The sequence below is a fragment of the Myxine glutinosa genome, chromosome 10 (genome assembly GCF_964187855.1).
Source record: "Myxine glutinosa chromosome 10, kmMyxGlut1.1, whole genome shotgun sequence".
NCBI classification, from domain to species: domain Eukaryota; kingdom Metazoa; phylum Chordata; class Myxini; order Myxiniformes; family Myxinidae; genus Myxine; species Myxine glutinosa.
Window position 1 is genome coordinate 116717437 of NC_136270.1, and position 22057 is coordinate 116739493.

The 22057-nt window shown below is 45.9% G+C and overlaps 2 protein-coding genes across 3 annotated transcripts in view; both read left to right on the forward strand.

The window, feature by feature from the left end:
- PSMD12 (proteasome 26S subunit, non-ATPase 12) overlaps positions 1–11871 on the forward strand; it is a 36698-nt gene extending 24827 nt beyond the window's left edge. Inside the window, exons 7-11 of the mRNA XM_068126228.2 lie at positions 3144–3278; positions 7682–7794; positions 8034–8208; positions 8830–8907; positions 11360–11871. Coding sequence (XP_067982329.1) covers positions 3144–3278; positions 7682–7794; positions 8034–8208; positions 8830–8907; positions 11360–11569 — 711 coding nt within the window. The 3' untranslated portion in view covers positions 11570–11871. The remainder of the gene's footprint in view (positions 1–3143; positions 3279–7681; positions 7795–8033; positions 8209–8829; positions 8908–11359) is intronic.
- Positions 11872–13535: 1664 nt separating this feature from the next.
- Positions 13536–22057, forward strand: part of LOC137433842 (septin-9) — a 58837-nt gene continuing 50315 nt past the window's right edge. Inside the window, exon 1 of one of the 2 annotated variants that reach the window (XM_068126232.2) lies at positions 13536–13725. The gene's annotated coding sequence lies outside the window, so the exon portion shown is untranslated. Of the gene's footprint in view, positions 13726–14954; positions 15500–22057 lie in introns of those variants that run through there. The other variant, XM_078786029.1, reaches the window with a different exon arrangement.

Consider the following 22057-nt stretch of genomic DNA (forward strand, 5'->3'; position numbering starts at 1 on the left):
TGTAGGTAGTTTCTGTGTTGATGGATTTATTTATTTATTTATTTTTTTTTTTGTATACAAGATCGAGGCTCGTGAAAGAGCGAACATTATCACACAGAAAGACAAACCGACACATAAAACATATAACATCGGGAGCGGTAGACAAGATGGGGAGAGAGGGGGAAGGACACAAACACAACATTTGAGAGCAGGGACCGAGAGACATGGAGACATCGAGAGATCTGAGAGAGGGCGAGGGCTTTGGGGGGGGGGGCATGGGAAGGGGGCGGTGGGAGAGGTATAAAACATATGGACACTGCCAGGACTTCCAGGAAAGAAGTTGGAATTTCAAACAAGGTGGATCTGGGGTGAATTAGCAGGGGTAGAAAAGATCAAGGTTTTGGATGGGGGAAGATAAGAGATGGTGGTGAACAGCTGTTTTAAAGACCTGGAGGGAGGAGTGGGATTGAAGGGAGTGAGGGAGTTTGTTCCAGAGGCGGGAGAAAAGAGGAATGAAAGAGTGAAGGTGAGCAGAGAGCCGAGATTTCGGCAGTTTAACCATCAGAGGGTTGCTGGCAGATCTTGTGCGACCTGTAGGAATATTTGGGGGACAGAGCACAGAGAGAGCTGGGGGTGCAAGGCCGGAGAGGAGTCGGTAGAAGACAGAAAGACCACCTACCTGCCTGCGGTGAGTGAGTGAAAGGCCCTCAGAGATAGCTTCATCGTGGGAGATTCCAATAATTCTGAAAGCTTTGGTTTCAACAGCGTGAAGCCGAGCTAGGTGTGAGGCAGGAGCACCGACCGGCCCATAGGGGAGAACAGTATTCCATTGAGCTGCGGATGAAAGCCTTGTATGTGGTGAGGAGCTCAGGTGTGCCGAGGAAGGACTTCGCACGACGGAGGATGCCCAGTCGGCGACTGGCTTTGGAGGCCAGCTTGGAAATGTGGTTTTCCCAAGAAAGATCATGGCAGATAGTGAGACCCAAAAGCTTGAGCGACAGAACTTCTTGGAGAGGATTGTTGAGAAAGTAGATGGTAGGGTTGTCCAGTCGATCTTTTCGGAGAGACATAGTAAGAGTGTGAGATTTGTCAGGATTGAAAGACATGTTCCACTTGTTTGACCAGTCTGTGATTTTGTCCAGGTCTTCAGAGAGTGAGGAGGCTGCAGACTGCCGATCTGAGGGAAGAGGAATGGAGCGGCAGAGAGTGGAGTCATCAGCAAAGAGATAGAGAGGATTTTCAAGAGAGTCAGAGAGATCATTGATGAAGACCAGAAAAAGCACGGGGCCCAGAACACTGCCTTGAGGAACTCCAGCCTGAACAGGAAGAGGAGATGAGAGAAACCCATTCAGGGCCACACGTTGATGACGACTAGAGAGGAAGTCCGCCAGCCATGCGTGGAGATTTCCATGGATACCAAAGGAGGAGAGTTTGGTGAGCAGAGCGGGGTGCCAGACCGTGTCGAAGGCACGTGATATGTCAAGGGAGACAGCTCTAATTTCCTGTTTGGCATTGAGGACCTCCATCCATTGTTGAGACAGCAGAAGCAGCATGTCCAGAGTAGAGTGACCTGGTCTGAAACCAAATTGATGATCAGAGATCAAGCCATTGGAGAAGAGGAAAGATTTCATATCCGAAGCAATGATGGATTCCATGACTTTGCTGATAATTGGGAGAAGGCTGATTGGTCTGTAGTTGCTAGGATCTGTTTTTGCACCTTTTTTGTGCAAAGCGGTGATGTTGGCTGATTTCCAAGCAGATGGCAGTTGACCTTGAGCAAAAGAGAGGGTGAAGAGAACAGAGAGAGGGTGAGATAGAGCGGCAGAGCAGGATTTTAGGACCCGTGGGCTGATGCCGTCGGGTCCAGTTGCAGAATCAGAGTCGAGGGTTGACAGAAACTTTTCCACCTTGTCAGGAGGAAAGGACACGGAGTCCAGGAGCAGCAGGGTACGACTGGGTATGGTGGGTACAGAGAGGGATGGGTTTGGGACACAAGATTTAGAGGCAAACACAGAGTTGAGGCATTCAGCTTTTTCACGTGCGGAGTCAGCTGTGTAGCCGTTTGAGGTAAGGGAGGGGATGGAGGGGGAACAAACACCAGAAACGGATTTGACCAGACGCCACCAGGATTTGGAAGAGGGAGACAGATAAGAGAGTTCGGTCTTGAGAACGGAGAGCTATGGATGCCTCTTATGATCATCATCCTGCACTTTGGTGCAGGATGATGGTTTATGGGGTTGTTGTAGCGCAGGTGTGTTGGACAGAATGGCCTCATCCTGCACCAAAGTTGCTTCTATCAATGTCCTTGTAGACTTTAAACCTCGTTTGTATCGCTGCTTTCATTTTCTTTCGTTTTCATTGTAAACATTAGCTTTGGATTTGGGACAGTGCTCATGAAACCTCAAGGACTTATTTTTCTTATCTTTCAAGGACTCAAGGACAGACCTCCCTATTCTTTGCAGATCTTCCTCTTCTGTTCAGATTTTCAATTTCTTTTTGCATCTTCCCATTCTTTTGTTCAGACCTTCCTCTTTTTTTTGTTCGGACTTTCCTCCTCTTTTGTTCAGATCTTCTTCTTCTTCTTATGGTCAGATCCTCTTCTTCTTCTTTTCAGATCTTCCTCTTCTTCTGTACAGATCTGCCTCTTATGATCAGTTATTACTCTTCTTCTTTTCAGATAGCCTGACATTTCAGATATTCTTTTCATTTCTCTTAAATCTGAACTGAATGCTCTTCAAATGTAAAACAATATTTTTTATTGCAATGTATGATTCAAAGTATAAAATATCTTTGTATTCCTGTTTCATTTTAATTTTGCATTCATACCACTAAAGCATCATGACAGGGCCCATACCTGCTGGCAAGCAGAACTCATGGCACACAGAAAAATTGAAAAAAATTAAATCGACCAATGACATGATATTATCACCGTAGGTCCGATGGTGATAATATGCGTAGGCTATAAAATATGAGCATTGAAACAACAAAAGGAAAGATGTTTCCATTGCTGTCAGTCTGATTACCTAATTAAGTGAAACTGTACTGGAAGTGTGAAGTAGTTGTGTTTTCTTTGTCTTACATCAACCATCTCTCCTGTACAACAATTAATTTTTATCATATCCACTTTACAAGTATTATTCTGAACAATGGCCTTTGCTCTCCAGGAACAAAAGCTAAAGTACTACTACCTCATGATACAGTTGGATCAACACGAGGGTTCATACCTGTCCATATGCAAGCACTACCGTGCCATCTTTGATACGCCTTGTATCCAAGCAGAGCAAGCGAAGTGGCAGCAGGTGGGTGGTTTATCTTTTGTATGCATGTATCTATGTATGTACAGTCGTAGCCAAAAATATTGGCACCTTTGCACTTTTTTCAAATGATGCACCATTTCCACCAGAAAATTGTTGAAATTAATAAATCTTTTGGTATCCACATATGTATTTCTTTGGTTTGTAGTGGAACAAAACAAAAAAAGCTGAATTTTTTTTATTAAATCATACCTTATTCCACAAAGAAATCTTCAAATGGCCCGGGCAATATTATTGGCACCTTTTAGAAGTTGTTAGAAATAATTAGATTTGAAGCAAGTGATTCTCCTTTACTTTAAATTGAACTCACCTGTGATGAGCTGCAGGTGCCTGCAATATAAAAAAATCGCTCATTCAACCAGTTTGAATAGAGAAAATGAGTCATTCTGCTGTTTTGTGTCACTGTGAGCACCGCAATGAGCATGGAGAAAAGAAGGCAAACCAGAGAATTGTCTGAGTAGGTCAGGTAGGTAGCCAAGCATGGACAATCTCAAGGCTACATGTCCATCTCCAGAGACCTTGGTGTTCCTGTCTCCACCGAACGCAATGTTATCAGGAAGTTTAAGGCCCATGGCACTGTAGCCAACTTCCTTGGATGTGGCCGCAAGAGAAAACTTGATCGAAGATTGCAGCGAAGGATTGTTCGAATGGTGGAGGAAGCACCTCGATCAACTGCCAAACAGGTTCAATCTGACCTTCAGACACAAGGTACGACGTTTCAACTCGCACCATCCGTCGCCAAGTCAATGAAAGGGCTTTCTATGGTAGGAGACGCAGGAGGACCCCACTGCTGAGAAAGCCCGACTGGAGTTCGCCAAAACACACCTGAACAAGGCAAAATCCCTCTGGGAGAATGGCCTGTGGACAGATAAGACCAACTTAGAGCTTTTTGGTGAAGCGCATCACCTCTATGTTTACAGAAAACAAAATGAAGCCTTCAAAGAAAAGAACACCTTCCCTACAGTCAAACATGGAGGAGGTTCAGTGATGTTTTGGGGTTGCTGTGCTGCCTCTGGCACTAGGGTGCCTTGAATGTGTGCATGGCATCATGAAATCAGGAGATTACCAAGGCATTTTGGAGCGCAATATTCAACCCAGTGTCAGAAAGCTGGGTCTCCGTCGAAGGTCATGGGTCTTGCAGCAGGACAATGAACCCAAACACACTTCAAAAGTCATGCAGGAATGGTTCATGATAAAACACTGGACTGTTCTGAAGTGGCCAGCAACGAGTCCAGATCTCAATCCCATTGAACACCAATGGGGAGATCTGAAAACAGCAGTTGGGTGAAGGCATCCTTCAAATATGGGAGAACTGGAGCAGTTTGCACAGGAAGAGTGGGCCAAACTGACAAAGAGGTGTAGGAAGCTCATCCATGGCTATAGGAAGTGCTTGACTGCAGTTACAGTTGTGGCCAAAAATATTGGCACCCTTGCACTTTTATCAAATAACACACAATTTTCTCGAAAAAGAAGTTGAAATTGACAAAAGTATTTGGTCTCCACAATTCTTTATTTCACTGTTAATATTACAGAACCTTTTCTTTAGATTCAGAACTTAATATATTCTTTTAAATCAGAAAATAAAAATAAATGGCATTGACAAAATTATTGACACCCTCGACTTAATATTTGGCAGCACAGCCTTTGGACAAAATAACTGCAGGCAAGCGCTTGCAAAAAGCTGTTCTTTATGTGTCTTCACATGTATGGTGGAGCTTTGTTAACTAGTTAGGGTCTAAGACATGTGGGGTGGAGCTATGTTAACTAGTTAGGGTCAAAGGCTAGTTTCTCCCAGTATGTTATTGCCCCCTGTGACCTTTTCCTACGGTTTTACAAACAACAACAACAATAACAACAAACGTCCATTAAATCACCATGACCGCCGACAGTGCAGGACATTGCCGATCGGCGAGTAGCCGCGCCTTAATGATGCTCACGCCAAGCAAAGCCAGCAGGCCACGCCCTGAGGTTCGTCATTGTTCATGGACATGGGGTAATCCAATAGGGCTCGGCGGTTGGGGAGAATGACGTGAGAGCGAGAAGGTTCGAAAAGGTAGAAGAAGACTCTGTCGCTCTTGGTCTCTTGGCACGAACAAGAAGGCTGCGCAATTGTTCCTTTGTCCGTGCTTGTGCGATTTTGCTCGTGGACTTGAGTATAACGCTAGTTTTGGTTGTCCGGCTGGGTCGTGGAGTTAGTGCACTTTGGAGGGGAGAGGAAGAAGAATCGCTCAGTCTCTCGGTCTGGCTTTCGGCTCGGGTGGTCGCTTTGTCTCGTGTGCGCCTGGAAAGAGACCATTTCGGAGCTTTGTGGAGCCTTTGCCACGTTGAAGGAGGGGGTGTTGTTGGACTGTGGGCTCATTAAGGAGCTGGGGTCTGCGTGGCATGTGACTGGAGAATGAAAGGCGGCTGTCTTGTCTGCTTGCTTCGCGCCTTGGCGTTTTTGACGCGTGGTTTTGGCACCATTGTTGGAGCATTTCCCGCGCAGGTGGCTCCATGGACTGCCGCAACCACCAAGTTCCCAGGCGCATTTTGGACCAGAGCTGAGTACCGGCCGACTCAACAAAACCTTTTATTTTTATTTCATCATTCCCCTGTTGTGTTTGTGTCTGAGTGGAGGCGTCTCACATTAGGATTTCTTTTACGTCAACCTTTATTTTGCCGTGCTTGACTTTCATTAAATTAATTATTGTGGCATATTTTATTTGTTATATTGTTGAATTTCTTGGTCGTATTTGCATGTTTTGTGGGTTCAAGAATAAACCTGTGTGGCGGCCGTCTGAGGTAAGCACTTTGTTCCTTTACCTGCGCGCGACGGACCAACCACCAATTTCGGCTTCACACCTCGAAATTAAGGACCGACCGGCTATCCGTCCAAGGCTGGTGTTCATTGGCTACGGACTTGACAGTTATGTATGTATGTATGTATGTATGTATGTATGTATGAATGTGTGTATGTACAGATAGTGGACAAAAATGGAAACGTAGGTAAATGAGGGATACCAACCAATGGCTTCCACACGTGTGACCCACGTGTTAATTAAGCAAATAACATCCCAGCATGCTTAGGGCGAAAAATGCTGCACAGTTTTAGCTGCCTATAACTATGGCGAGGATGGTTGCAAGAGAAGAGAGGCTAGCATGGCCCCTGCCCTCCCCCCTCTCCAACCTACAGAGCACGTGTGGTCGTCCACTCTGATGAGCATGCCAGAGACGTCCAGAGTCTGATGAGCATGCCACTGATGTTATCCATATGTCACGGCCTTCTTAGCCACCAGATTGAAACCCAAATTAAATTGGGCGTTTATGGGATATTCTGGAACGATGCCCAAGACAGCATTTTCTTTTCCACCTCCATCAAAAAGGTGTGAGTTGATTGACTTCTTAGTGGAAGAATGGTGCCACATCCCTCCTGTATAATTCCCGACGCTGGTGGACTCTACGCCATGGCGCATGCAGGCCGTGTTGGATTCATGTGGTGCCCCAACACCCTATTAAGTGACTTTACTTTGGTGTTTCCATTTTTTGTTCATTACCTGTATTTTGAGCAAGTTTTTGTGGTTGAGAATAAAATTTTAGACTTATTTAGACCCCATAGTGCTCCAACCTGTTTAATTGTTGAACAAAAATGCAGGGTTATGGGTCCCGATGCAAATCGGTTCGGTACTTAATTTTTCATGGAAGACACTATTCAAGGTAATGTTGTACAGCTCTGTAACAGCTTCTTCCCCCAGGCTGTCTGGCTCCTCAACACCCTGTTACCTTCCACCACCCGCTTTAATTTTAACTAACAGGGTCTAAACGTCCTTGCCCCCCCCCTTCCAACCCCCCCCCCTCCTCCCCCCCCCCCCCTCACTTGCACAATTTTATTTTATGTTGTCTTGGATATACTCATTGCCATGGATATTCATTGTGTATTTACTGTATACTATCCTGTGTATTTATAGTATTGTTCTGTGTATTATGGTATTGCGTTACACTTGTCATGTCCAATTGCACTATGTGTCGTCTTGCTTGAATGCTTATATTGCACCGAGGTCCAGGAGGAACGTCATTTCGTTCCATTTTATACTGTATTGTGTATGGATGGGATGACAAAGTTTATTTAATTTAATTTAATTTAATTTAATTTCCTTTAATGCCAAGTGTCACCACCCGTCGTCCTCTGTGACGTCATTGCTACATCAGTCCTGATGTGGAAGAATGGTGCCACATCCCCCCTGTATAATTCCAGACGCCGGTGGACTCTACGCCATGGTGCATACAGGCTTCTTCTCCGAAACCGCTGATGGGATTATGACCAAATTTGGCACGAAAGCACTTGTACCGCTTTGCTTGTGATGGTGGGATAACTGTGATGCGTTCTGCTCTCCCCGCTTTCCATGTCACAGGCGTTGAAAAGTGTGGTGCTGTATGTGGTGCTGGCACCATACGACAACGAACAATCCGACTTGGTGCATCGCATTGGGCAGGAGCGCAAGCTTGAAGAACTTTCTGTTTACAGGTATCATTGTGTTAGGTGTCCCTTATGCAGCCAATGAGCTTTTACATACTTTCAAAAAACGTTTATAAAAAAAATAAAATAAAATTTGAGTTACTGCTATTGCTCAAAAATTGTCAAAAGTTCCAAAGGCCTTTAGGTGGCCTGATTATTGTAGGCAGATAATGGCTGCTCACTGTAATCACATGTACGAATATTGTTTTCACATTTTGATTCTTAATCTTTTAACCTCATTTTTACAGGGAATTCCTGAAGCTTTTCACCACCTCAGAGCTTATGTATTGGACCTCGCTGCTCGACCTGTATGGGAAAGAACTGCGGGATGGCACACCTGAACACCCAGCACCAGATGTGTTTGACCACACACCCGCAGGAGATGCCCGCTGGAAGATTCTCAAGAACCGCCTCGTAGAGCACGTACGTCACAATTTGGAGAAAGATTTGTAAAGAATGGCTGAAAGTGACAACTTAAGAATGGCTGAAGGGAACGGAGTCAAACTTGGTACAAGTATCTATGATGATGTAAAGATTAACCGATTAGATTACGGGGTCAAGAGGTCAAAGGGCAGAGTTCCCGATAGGTAAAAATTATGTTACTGCGCTAACTTGTGAACCAGTGGTGGGATTTCAACCAAACTTGGTACAAGTTTATATTATGATGCAAAGATGAACTGATTAGATGTTGGCATCAAAGGTCAGGGGTCATATCAGGTAAAAATGTGATACTTGAGAATAACTGAACGGGTTTAAATCAAACTTAAAAAGAAATATATCTATTTTACTTGTAATAATCTTTCAAACGATCTACCTTAATGTCTGGCACTGTGCATCACTTGGCAGGGAGTGCAGTCAAGAGGCCTTGCCAATCCGTAAAGACTTTGCCCTTCGGCTGGCATCCGTCCTGACTTGCCTTTTAAAGGCATCGTTAAGCCTCTCTACAAAACCATTATTCATTTACCTATTTGTATTTCAATAACTGTCCGTGCTTTGTTTCTTCCTACTCTATTTAACTTGCAGTTTTTATTTTTGATTTCTCAGAATATCCGAGTGATGGCGAAGTACTACACACGGATTAGTGTGAACAGGATTGCTGAGCTGCTCGACCTGTCTGTGGATGTAAGCACTGGGAGTGTAGCTCAAGATTGTGGTACAATGCCAGCCAAGATGCCTTCGCTTTGTGCAATTTCAACCGACGGTGTATCGTTGTTTTCCCGAGCAGACGCCACTCTTGGCATAAACTTTGCAATACTTGGATCTTCACTGTGATCAAACGTGATTTTTAGCGCATCGTGAGTTCGTCCGTCTGTAAACACTTGCAACTTCTTCTCCGAACCGCTGATGGGATTATGACCAAATTTGGCACGAATTATATCTGTTGTGTTGTGACTAAAGTTTGTTCACGGCATTAAAAAAAATCGGGGCTATAAGGGGATCTAACGGGGGTCCAAGTGGATCCAGGTTTGACCCCCCCAAAATATGTATTTGCTCTTTTCTCTGAAACTACACACACAATCTCGATGAAACTTGACACAACCTTCATCACCCGTGATGTACCAAAGTTTGTTCATGGCACCAAGAAAATCGAAGTCTAAGGGGTCTTTGGGGGTCAAAGGTGGGTCCAGGTTTGACCCCCCCCCCCCCCCACCCCTCCCCCCAAAATAGATATTTGCTTTCTTCTCTGAAACTACACACACAATTTCGATGAAACTTGACCACAACTTTCACCACCTGTGATGTACCAAAGTTTGTTCACAGCATTAAAAAAAATCGAGCCCTGAAGGGGTCTACTGGGGGGGTTTCTCCTCCAAAAAGGTATTTTTTTTTGTTTGTTTAAAGTCTTATGATTCTGTTAGTATGATTCTACATGCTGCCCTGTCTTCTCGCAAGCATTGAATTGGTTTAAAATGCCTTTAGTCAGTGTAGTATACTGTTTATTCTGCCAGGTGTGCGCCAGGGGTATTGCCCCTATGTTTATCATTTCAAGTTTAAACAATGCTCTGCCTGTCTGGAAACAAGATAATGACTGGTTGCAGATTATCATGATAGGTCTGACAGATTTCACTTCTGAAGTAATATCCACCTACACTTGTTGTGGTGTCTGTCTGGCTGTCTGTGACCAGCCTTTCTGATGGGTACCTCTGCCACCAAAGGTGATCGGTACATCTGCCACCAAAGTACCTGTTTTCTGTCTGTGAGCGGGATATCTCAGGTTATTGACTGATTCGGACGAAATTTGGTGCACAGGTTTGGGTGTGCAATGAGGACAAATTGATTCGATTTAGGAGAAGATCTGGATCCAGATCCGGATATGGAGATTTTAAACATTTTCCGAATGATTCTTCACAATTGAGAGATGGGCCAAAAACGAACTGTGACGTGATACAGTTCTTAAAAACGTATCAGTATATCGGTGTACACCTGTCTGTGAGATATAAAACGTAAACTTCAGTTATTGCACGCTAACGCGTAGGCTCGCGCGTCCCTGGTCCGCCGGGGCTCCGCGGGTGTCCTACCGTGCCTGGCGCCGCTATTCTCTCAAACTTCCGGGAGTAGGTGCCGGTGCCCGGGGACGGAGTTCGCTGTCTAAACATGGTAGCGCTAGGCCAGTGGGACCGCCGGGACCCACGTGCACTCACAAGTTGTTCTGCGCGTGGGCGGCAGTATCAGACCGGGGCGCCCAAACGCTCCCCGGCTAAAGTTCATCCTGAAAGCGCTCACATTGTGCGGACAAACCCCACCAAGTCGAGGGCCACGTGGTCAGGAGAACCTCGTCCCTTCTGGTCACACTTTGCCTATCGGCCGGCCTCGAAGACCGAAATTGTGTCGGTTACCGATCCTTCGGGTTCGGAACTATGCCACCCTAAAACCTAAGTGCAAACTAAGTGCACCCTAAGTGCAAACAATAAAAGTTACTCACCACATTCAAAACATCACTCAAGACCCACCTGTTCAGCACTGCATTCAACATTCAACCCACAGCATTTAACCCCTGACTATCACTTCTCCTTCTCCCTCCTTTTGCTTTAAATATTTCCCTATTGATTCTTGTCTTTTTGCAATTGTTGTTTTCATGTTTTGTTATGCATTATGTTTTGCACTCTGTCAAAGCACCTTTGGGCTTCATGAAAAGCGCTATACAAAATAAATGAATTATTATTATTATTATTATAAACTGTTCGGCCTAGTAATTTTAATTTTATATTCGTCTCAAAAGGGCCTGGTGTTGGCTTAGCGGTTAGGGTGCCGGCTTGGGATCCTGGGATCCTGGGTTTGAATCCCGGTCGGTCGCTGAATTAACACCAGGGGGGTTGACTCAGCCTGTCATCCTTCCGAGGTCGGCAAATTGAATACCAGTTCACTGGTAATTCCCTGTGTGTCGCAAGAGGCGTCTAACGAGGTTGGCGGCAGGAAGGGCATCCGGCCGTAAAACATTGCTTCAAAAAGGGGACCAAGGTGCTCAAAAAAGGCCAACCCCCACTTTGTGGGGAAAAATGGCCTCTAAAGGTGGTTCTTCTTTTATTCGTCTCTAAAGGATGTTGACCATTTAACCCCACTGCTCTCGTCGCAGGAATCGGAGGAGTTCTTGTCAGTCCTCATGGTAAACAAGACGATATTTGCCAAGATTGATCGGCTCGCCGGAGTCATCAATTTCCAGAGGCCGAAAGATCCTAACGACGTCCTCAACGAGTGGTCACAGAATCTAAACGCGCTCATGTCGCTCGTGAATAAAACTACGCATCTCATTGCCAAGGAAGAAATGATCCATAACCTGCAGTAACAGATCTTTGGTGACACCTTGCCACAACGACATCCATTTATGTAATATATGCCTTTCTTGGTTTTCAGGTGCCACAACGACACCAACTATCTTGGTTTTCAGGTCATTTCCTGTTTAACGATGTGATGCTAATTTGTGAACTCCTTTCCAAGCAGTGTACCTGCTGGCCTGGGGTGGATTTGCATCGTGCCGTTTCTCTGGCGTGCTCTTCTTCACGGCTTGTATGTGGTAAAGTCTGAAAACCGCAGTGCAAGAGATGGGATATGTGGTGTCATTCCAATAAAGTCTGTCTTTGTATAAAACTTGTACAAATAATTTTTTTTTATCCACTTTATTTGCCAAACACCTATGTGCTCGAGCCGTACCCAAAGCGACGGCGCGCCTCTGCTGTTGTAACCATGTGCGCTTGAACTTGTGCCTCCATATCCGCAACAACGTTTCTCACCACAAAAAAGAACGTACATTTAAATCTGTATAATGATTAGTTACAAACCGCCACATATTTCTGTTTCAAAGCTCTTTCTTGTGCGCCTGGTGAAGCTTTGGTCGGAGGGAGCGAGTGGTGTGCTGCCAGGTCTTCGTGGTTTTTAGAGGCTAGTGTGCGTACTTCTCGGCCATCCTTTGTCGTTCTGCATCGATACGCTTTTGAGTGTAACCTCTGGCCGTTGATGTGTGGAGACGTGATTTGAGCCAGATATACATCGAGGTGGTTCGTCTGGGTTTTTCCAGGATAATTTCATATTCTGGCATTATTTGCTTTGTGGGTGACGGTTAGCCAGTTCTGCTAAACAATCCCATCCAGTTGGACTTGAGGGGGTGTCCAATATGTGATTTGTTGAGAAACGCATGATGGATCAATTGATTCTGGTGATTTACTTATCCAATAGATTGGTAGAAGATGCTGCAGCCAGCGATGATTTCTGAAGGAGTTTGGTGGATTAATGGTTGGAGCGTCAGGGAGTCTGCTCCGAGTCTGGGAGGTCAATGATTGGAAGTGACCCCTGTCCGAGTCATACCAAAGACTTTTAAATTGGTATGTGCTGCTTCCTTTCTTGATGCTCAGTATTTAATGAGGATAGAGCATGGGCAAGCAACCATAGGTTGGCAACCATTGAGCAGAATATCCTCCTGCATTGAAGTTCCTTGTAAGGTTTCCACGGACGAATTCCATCCACCACAATTCTCATGGGAATCCTTTGGACATATTGAGGGGATTCATTCGGATGGGCGAATCCCTCGGTGAGATTTGATGTCAGATGGACTCGCTGGGGACTTTGGCCAAGCTTGGAGAACTTTTCTTGGTGGTGTTTGCCGGATAGTGGTGTTTATGGAGTGTGTAAGATCTAGTAAGGCTCCTGTTGGCTTGGCTCAACATCTTCAGGTCTTGAGTTCCGTTATCTGGCGTGTCGTTAAGTAACACCAGGTGGGTTGACTCAGGTTGTCGTCCTTCCTTGGTCGGAAGATTGACCCGTCCAGGATTGTACTCTTTAGCGTTTAGCCAATGACACTCCCTCGGCAGCTCCTCCGCACCCGAAGACGCAAAAGTAATGCTTCTTCTTCTTCTAAATTATATTGGTAGTTGAGAGGTATGGGTAATACTGTAGGAGGGGAATTGAAACATTCTGCGAAATTACCGTACCCCGTACGTAATAGATAGATGACGTTTTAGTAACAATGTAATGTCACGACAGTTTGACGTAAAAGCGGTGTTCGGTGTTCGTAAAGGTGATGGTCAGGGAATGTTTTCATTGGTGGGGCACAGACGTTGGATTTATAGAATGGATCAAGCGGTCGACGCCGAACTCTAACCCCACTCTTCCATAGTTTGTATTGTGAGGTGAATATGAGGTTCAAACAACAACAAAACCGCAATCGACTACCGATCGATTGTACATCTTCGATCATTCAACGAAATGCGAGGCAGGAGAATGCGCTGGGCTCCGCGTCGCCGGTGCCGCGTGACGTCACGCGATGACACACTTCCGCATGACGTCACGGCCTCCCGACCAATCCCCGCACGTCGCCGAGAGTCCCGCGTTGAAAGCGCGCCCCCTGCCGGCGCATCCCCATTGCCCGTCGAGGCCGTTTCAGAATCCGAGTGATTGTGGCTGCGCTGCTCGCGGAGCCTCTGCCGGGCGCTCAGTCCGCACCGCACGGTGGGTTTTGCTTATCCGGTTCCGTGCTCCTAATTACCGTACGGCGGCGTCTCTGCTCCGCATCCCGGACCCATCTCGGTTTCCCTGCGGATCGTTTTGACGGTATTTCCCGTTATTTGTGTTTTTCATCGCCGGGTACATCTATCTGTCCCTTTGGTCGCGGCTGCTGGGGATGCAAAGCTGCGAGGGCGGAACGCGCGCCGAAAGCATCCTGGAGATTGCATGATTTATTAATTTGTTTATGTTGGAGCTCTTGCTGCTCCGTTTTGACGTCACGAACGGAGCGTGAGGCTGCCTCGTGATGCACAATGGGCATGGGGGGCGGGAGGAAGTGTCTGACGTAGGACAGCTGGACCCCTCGATCCGTCACATCAATAATCCCCTTACTCATTCAATGCGTGGGATTGAAAATCGCATTTATTTATTTCCCACACCCGTCCCCATCCCCGTCCCCCGAGTGGAGACGGAGTTTGAAGAAGGAGAATGGGCAAGAAGTCCCCCGATGATGACCCCTTTGCTGTCTGAGTGTAAGATCGGTGGAAACAAAAGACTGACCCCAACAGGCAACAGCTGGAAGCATCAACAGTGGCTCTTGTGCCTATGGTGGTCCCACGTGGATGCAAAAATTGATCCAGTATGAACTGGGGATTACCATCATGGCTCTGGGTGCCTCCACCCACATAGTTTGGTGGGGTCAAGGGAAAATGGTGTGGAGGGGTGTATTATTACTACTACTACTACTACTACTACCACTACCACTACCACTACCACGACTGCTGATGTTCTTCCCAACTCCATACCTATTCCCATTCAACCATGGCCCAGACATGGTGAACCTGGGTGCTGGCACATACATGACGCTCACCACAGCCATACCACATGTGCCCAATGCCATCAGTGCGTTGCCCTCATTCCATTCCACCTCCGTACATGCCCGGCCACTTTTTTTTTTTCTTTTCTTTTTTATCCTTTGCCCAATGCAAAACGTGCTTCTGCAACGTCATGTGTCCAGAGGTAGCCATCAACAATATATCGATCAGTGGTGGATGGTATTAGAGATAACAATAGGCGGAAGCGCACTTTACATTGGGCAAAGTGTGGGGCAAAAAGTTGGGCAAAAAGTTGTGGACGGTCACATTTTCCTGCCATATGTAGATTGTCCAATCAAACTGTTGCTTTGGTAGAAGTTTGCTGCTTCCTCATCAACTTCCCCTTTGGATGACCCAAAAACAGTACAGTCCTGTTGTGAAACGTCAAATGTTTCCAATTGTGCCGAGATGTGAAAAGTCGAGTTCCTGGAAGTGGACGTCCAAGTTTGCAACTTTCCCCAGAAGAGTTGGACTACCCTCGCGAAGGAATGACTACAACTACGTTCTGCTGCCGTAACCACCACCTGCATCACGTGACGACACTTCGTGCGACTGGTTGTGCAGTATCTACAGAGGACATTTTCTGCTTTGTTTCTCTTGTTTTGACAATTCACACGAAACTCGTATTTGGACAAGGCCGAGGAGCCTCCTGCCTGTGATCTCTCCATCCCAGGTGGTGCGGCTTGTCTCGTGACACTGATGTGTGACCCGTGTCCCATCATTTTGGGCACAATCCCATCTCTAGCTCTGAGTGTCCTTGCATGGAATTATTTGCAGCAGTTAAGGTTCATGCATAATTTCAAAAAACACACCTGGTCACAACTGTGCCTCACTGACCGGGTCCTCAGTCGAGGTCCACAGCATCGTCCCGTTTCGGCCCTTCAACCTCGATATGGTCAGCTGAGGTGGGCCAGCAGGTGCACATACGCCTCCACATGCAGCAGCTACACCCGGATGCGTACATACCCCCCCCAGCCAGTGAGTTATATATATATTTATATAGTTTTATTGCCTCCACCACAGAAGGTGAACGGAGGTTATGTTTTCACCCCTGTCTGTTTGTTTGTGCGCAGGATATCTCAGAAAGTTGTGGATGGATGCAGATGAAATTTGGTGGACATGTTGGGTCTGTTACATGGACTAATTGATTCGATTTTGGCGAAGATCCGCATTCGGATCTGGATATATACAGTATATATATATGTATGTATGTATGTATAATATTAAAATTTTTTAAAGTGATTCCTCATCATTTACAGATGGGGCCAAAAACGACATATAGCACAACATCTCAAAAAGTTGTGGACAAATTCGATCAATTTTAGTGAATATCTGGATCTGATAATTTAATTTTTTAAGTGATTCTTCATTATTGAGAGATCGGGACAAAAAAAATGAGGTTTAACAGTCCAAGTATAGCACTGTATACTACTCGTATATCAAAAATGTATTGTAATTAAAGGTCCCAGGCTTTGTGCAGTGAATCAGTCGTACTTATGTAGTATAATATCTTCTTGGGGCCCGATATGTTCCACTGGCTCAGGTGTTGCGTGGTGGAGGTATCTGCTCTACCGAGTTCCCTTCTAGTTTTTCTTTGTATTGTCTTCCATCCAAAACGAGTTCCAGTTTCGTTGCATGCCACCTTTGTTACCTTAGTTTGCCCAGGTGGTTTGCCCAAGATAATCATTCGACTCGATCTATATCTCTCGCACTGCAGCCTGACTCGAAGCCTCGTTTAACCACCAGAGTTGAATATGTTTGGCCGCTGATTTTTTTTTTGTTTTGTATACAAGATTGAGGCTCGTGAAAGAGCTAACATTTATCACACAAAAAATCAAACGGACACATAAAACATAATAAGGGGTGTAGTAGACAAGATGGGGAGAGAAGGGGAAGCACAAACACAACATTTGGGAGCAGGGACATCGGGAGATCTGTGGGAGGGAGAGGGCTTGGGGGGAGGAGGCGTGGGAATGGGGGGGGGGGGGGGGTGGGAGAAGTATAAAACACAAGGACACTGCAAGGACTTCCAGGAAAGAAGTTGGTATTTCAAAAGTGGATCTGGGATGAAATTAGCGGGGGTAGAAAAGATCAAGGTTTTGGATGGGGGAAGATATGAGATGATGGTGAACAGCTGTTTTAAAGACCTGGAGGGAGGAGTGGGATTGAAGAGAGTGAGGGAGTTTGTTCCAGAGGCGGGAGAAAAGAGGAGTGACAGTGAGCAGAGAGCCTAGATTTTGGCAGTTTAACCATAAGAGGGTTGCAGGCAGATCTTGTGCGACATGTAGGAATATTTGGGGGACAGAGCCCAGAGAGCTGGGGGAGCAAGGCCGGAGAGGAGTCGGTAGAAGACAGAAAGACCACCAACCTGCTTGCGGTGAGTGAGTAAAACGCCCTCGGAGTTGGCTTCATCACGGGAGATTCCAATGATTCTGAAAGCTTTGGTTTCAACAGCGTGAAGCCGAGCTAGGTGTGAGGCAGGAGCACCAGCCCAGAGGGGAGAACAGTATTCCATTGAGCTGCGGATGAAAGCCTTGTATGTGGTGAGGAGCTCAGGTGTGCCAAGGAAGGACTTCGCACGATGGAGGATGCCCAGTCGGCGACTGGCTTTGGAGGCCAGATTTGAAATGTGGTTTTTCCAGGAAAGATCATGGCAGATAGTGAGACCCAAAAGCTTGAGTGACAGAACTTCTTGGAGAGGATTATTCAGAAAGTGGACGGGAGGGTTGTCCAGTCGGTCGTTTCGGAGAGACATCGTAAGAGTGTGAGATTTGTCAGGATTGAAAGACATGTTCCGCTTGTTTGCCCAGTCTGTGATTTTGTCCAGGTCTGCAGAGAGTGAGGAGGCTGCAGACTGCCGATCTGAGGGATGGGGAATGCAGCGGCAGAGAGTAGAGTCATCAGCAAAGAGATAGAGAAGATTTTCAATAAAGTCAGAGAGATCATTGATGAAGACCAGAAAAGCACAGGGCCCAGAACACTGCTTTGGGGAACTCCAGCCTGAACAGGAAGTGGAGATGAGAGAAACCCATTCAGGGCCACACGTTGAGTACGACCACAGAGAAGTCCACAAGCCTTGGGTGGAGATTTCCATCGATACCATAGGAGGAGAGTTTGGTGAGCAGAGCTGGGTGCCAGACCGTATCAAAGGCACGTGGTATGTCAAGGGAGACAGCTCTGATTTCCTGTGTGGCATTGAGGACCTCCATCCATTGATGGAGTTGGAGGGTGAAAGGTTAATTGGTAAAACAAACCTATGGAGCGTTTTCCTGCATTGCAACTTACTCCTTCGACATGCGAAGGCGTCTTGTTTCTTCAACGGAGGTTGAGACGTCCGACTGTGGTCGCACGTTCGCGAGGTCCAGTGCGAAAGTTGGACTTTTACTCTCTTCATGATCGAGCCTGGAATTTTGTTATTTGTATTCCGTACATTGATCCAACATGCGGTTATTTTTATTTGATGGTTCCAAATCTCTGCCACACCTTCACTGCCCTCATCTAGCCCCTCAACAACAATATGACTGTTTGACTGGCAGAGTCGGAGAGGCAAGCGTAAATGAGCCCCTTTTGCACGATGTTCAAGTTGTTGCAGCATCTATGTTACTATATGTCTGTTCTTTCCTCAAAACCAGAAACACACAAATCCAGCAGGTGGATCTGATTTGAAGCGTTTGAGGCTGATTAAACGCCGTAGTCCAATCACGTTTGGATTCAGTCTGGGGCATCTTGTCGTGTTTTATTACATATCAAGTGACGTCTGCTTGAGAGTTTCAAATTGTAAGATGTTCTTCCTGTTACGAATAACATTGATTCTCTCCACCACCGGAGGTGGATGGAGGTTATGTTTTCACCCCTGTCTGTCTATTTGTCTGTCTGCTTGTCTGTGAACAAGATATCTCAAAAAGTTGTGGACGGATTCGGACGAAATTTGGCGGAGATATAGCGTATGTGACAAGGACGAGATGATTAGATTTTGGTGAAGATCCGGATTCGGATCCGGCTGGTATCATTTTTAAAAAAGTGATTCTTCACCATTGAGAGATCGGGCCAAAAACGATAAATAGCAGGATATCTCAAAAAGTTGTGGACGCATTCGGCCGAAATTTGGTGGACCGGTTGGGTGTCTGACAAGGAAGAATTGTTTCATTTATGGGGAAGATTCAAATCCGGATCCAGATCAGAGAATTATATAATTTTTAAGTGATTCATCACCATTGAGAGATCGGGCGAAAAGCGATATATAACATGATATTTCAAAAAATTGTGGACGAGTTATGACTAAACTTGGTGGACGAGTTGGTTCGGTGATTAGAACAAGCCGATTAGATTTTGGTTCAGGTCCGAATCCATACCTGGCATATCAGTGGATAAAAAACATAAACTGTTCAGCCTGGTGGAGGTGTGCGCTCTACCGAGTGCCGTTCTAGTTCTATTTTAAAATAGTCGACGGATTTTGGTTGCCCGGTCGGGCAGGCCTCAAGATAGTGCTCAGAATATATTTGGTTTTTCACGAAATGGCACTTTGGCTTCTCTGCTGTGAGCTCTGCTTTCTCTCGGTATGCCGATGTTGCCTGTGGGAGGTGAGGTTTTCCGGCCACTGGCTCGCAAAATGTTTGCTTCACGTTACGAGCTCAGTGGCTGCCTTGCCTATTGTAGCTCAGGTAGACTTTAACCCCACATAAGGCTTTTTGTGGCAGTTTGAAAGCTTCTCAAAGATTTGTTGCTTCAGCGTTATGACTTTGTCTTAAACTCTGCCAGCTGGAGGACGTAGTTTGATTTGCTGTCTTTTGTTTGTTTTATTAACCATATTTTTGTGGCTGTGCATCTGCATGTTCAGAACTGTCTTAAGTAATCTCTTTGCTTGTTGATTTGGCAATTTGTTTTATTCTAGAAAGTTTTTTTCTTCATTTTTTTTTTTTTTGATCTGTGGAAGAGCAAGGTGATTCGGAGGAGGAAGGGGGGGTGGGGGGGGTAGGTGAAAGAAGAGTAACGTACTTCATGACAGTGAGGTTGTGGGGAAAGAAGTGCACACATAAAAGCAGGTGGATGAATGAATCGGAATCTAGAAGAGAGACAAAAGGTAGTAACCTGTAGGTAAGAGGGAGTGAGAGTAGTGAGAGTTTGGGGGTGGAAAATCTCCGGTAGGGAGGGAAGATTGATGACCTGAGATGATGGTGTACTGTTAATTTGAAGTTGTAAAGAGAGGAATAGGATTGTAGGAAGGATTGAATAGGAATAGGATTTAAAGTTGTAAAGAGAGGAATCACACCCTCTGTGACAGAAGTCACAGAAGTCTTCGTTTCGTGAGGCAATTCCAAAGATTCCAAAAGTGGAAAATGTGTGGATGTGGTGTTACGTGCTCCTCCCCGACCCCCTGGTCACGGTGTACCTCCGAGCCCCGAGAGGAGTCGCGGCAGAAAAATGTGTTATTCTGTATGTCAAAGATCAATGGAGAAGCCACCCCAATTGTTACTCACAAACAAATATTGTATTAAGATCACACAAGAATAACAGTACAACAATAATAGTAATCAAAAGTACAATCAATATGTCCTATGATGGTACCATCAATTTCGTAATATATAACTCACTGTGCTCCAAGTGAGTGAACCAAGAACATTCCCCAATGTCTCTTATTCCCGGCTTAAAGCCAAAGTTGATTCGCTCCAGCGATCGCCAGAACGATGTCCAATCGAGACCAGAATCCTGTGCGGATGGCAAGTACAGTCACACGGCCAAAGCTGCACGAAGGCGCCCTCGAGGCGACTGGGAAATCCAAAGGCGCCCTCGAGGCGACTGGGAAATCCAAAGGCGCCCTCCAAGCGACTGGGAAATCACACCCTCGGGTATGGACTTTCATGGCTCACAGTCGGCGAACCGCAAATTAATCTTCAAAAGCCACGGTGCACACACACACCAGATACGTCTGAAAGCGGTGAAAACAGCTGACGAAGCAAAGAAACCTTGCTCAGTGCGCGAGTCAAAATGGCCGACGACCCGTTCTTGAGACGTAACGGCCCGATGATAATTCTCCTCGGAATCCACCGCCAAAAACCTGACACGCAGGTTGATCGGTCACAGCACTGACAACTCTGTCGCAGGGATCCCTTTCCCGGGAAACCTGAAAGTTCGCTCGTGACTCCAGTTCGACAACGTTCGCTTCAGAACTCGGAGCAGCTCGGCTTTCTTGTCCGATTCACTCGCTCCGCCCTCTTTTTTTCCTCTTCCTCTTCGTCGCCATCCGGTTCCTGTTTCATTTAAAACATTAACTTTTAACTTTTGAAAATAGAAATATCTATACCCTTTAAATGACAACAATAATAATACATGGAATCAGAAATGTTTACAGTGGATGAAAACCACCACAACGGAAGTGACGAATCCGTAACAGTGGATAGCCAGGATGAATTTTGAAAGTGAAATAAGCATGGGGAGGAGGAGGGTACTGGAAGAAGTCCTCATGGAGGGGTGAAGTGGTGGAAGACCAGGGAAGAGGCTCTATAAAACAGAGGCACCAACCTGTGTGCGATCCTTGAGCAACAGGCCCTGTGTTGCCATGTCTTTGTGAGAGATGCCATTGATGTTCAGAGCTTTGGATTTCATAGAAGTGGAATCAAAAGCTCTCATCATCAATGGCGTCTATGAAGTGGAGGTACAAGCGCATACTCCACTGAGCTGCATAGAAAGGCCTGGTAGGCTGAAAGGTTAAGATTTGGCATGGTAGAGGTTACCCAGTCTGCAGATGGACATGAATGCCAGCTTTGAAGTATCATGTTGCCAAAAGAGGTCATTGCTAATGGTGATGCTCAGAAGTCTGAGGGACTGAACTTCTTCCAGTGGCTAATTCAAATGAAGTAGATGGGTGAGTTCACTCGACAATCCATCTGGAGAGACGAGGTGAAAATGTGACTTTTTTTTTCTTTTTCTTTTTTTGTATACATAATCGAGGCTCGTGAAAGAGCTAACATTTATCACACAAACAAATCAAACAGACAAACAAACAAAGTATATCAAAAGGGGAGCGGTAGATAAGATGGGGAGAGAAGGGGTAGCACACAAACACAACATTTGAGAGCAGGGACATCGGGAATGTGTGGGAGGGAGAGGGCTTGGGGGGAGGTGGCGTGGGAATGGGGGTGGGGGGGGGGGGGTGGGAGAAGTATAAACACAAGGACACCAAGGACTTCCAGGAAAGAAGTTGGTATTTCAAAAAAGTGGATTTGGGGTGAAATTAGCGGGGGTAGAAAAGATCAAGGATTTGGATGGGGGAAGATAAGAGATGGTGGTGAACAGCTGTTTTAAAGACCTGGAGGGTGGAGTGGGATTGAAGAGAGTGAGGGAGTTTGTTCCAGTGGCGGCAGGAGTAAAGGTGAGCAGAGAGTCTTAATTTTGGCAGTTTAACCATAAGAGGGTTGCAGGCAGATTTTGTGCGACCGTTAGGAATATTTGGGGGACAGAGCCCA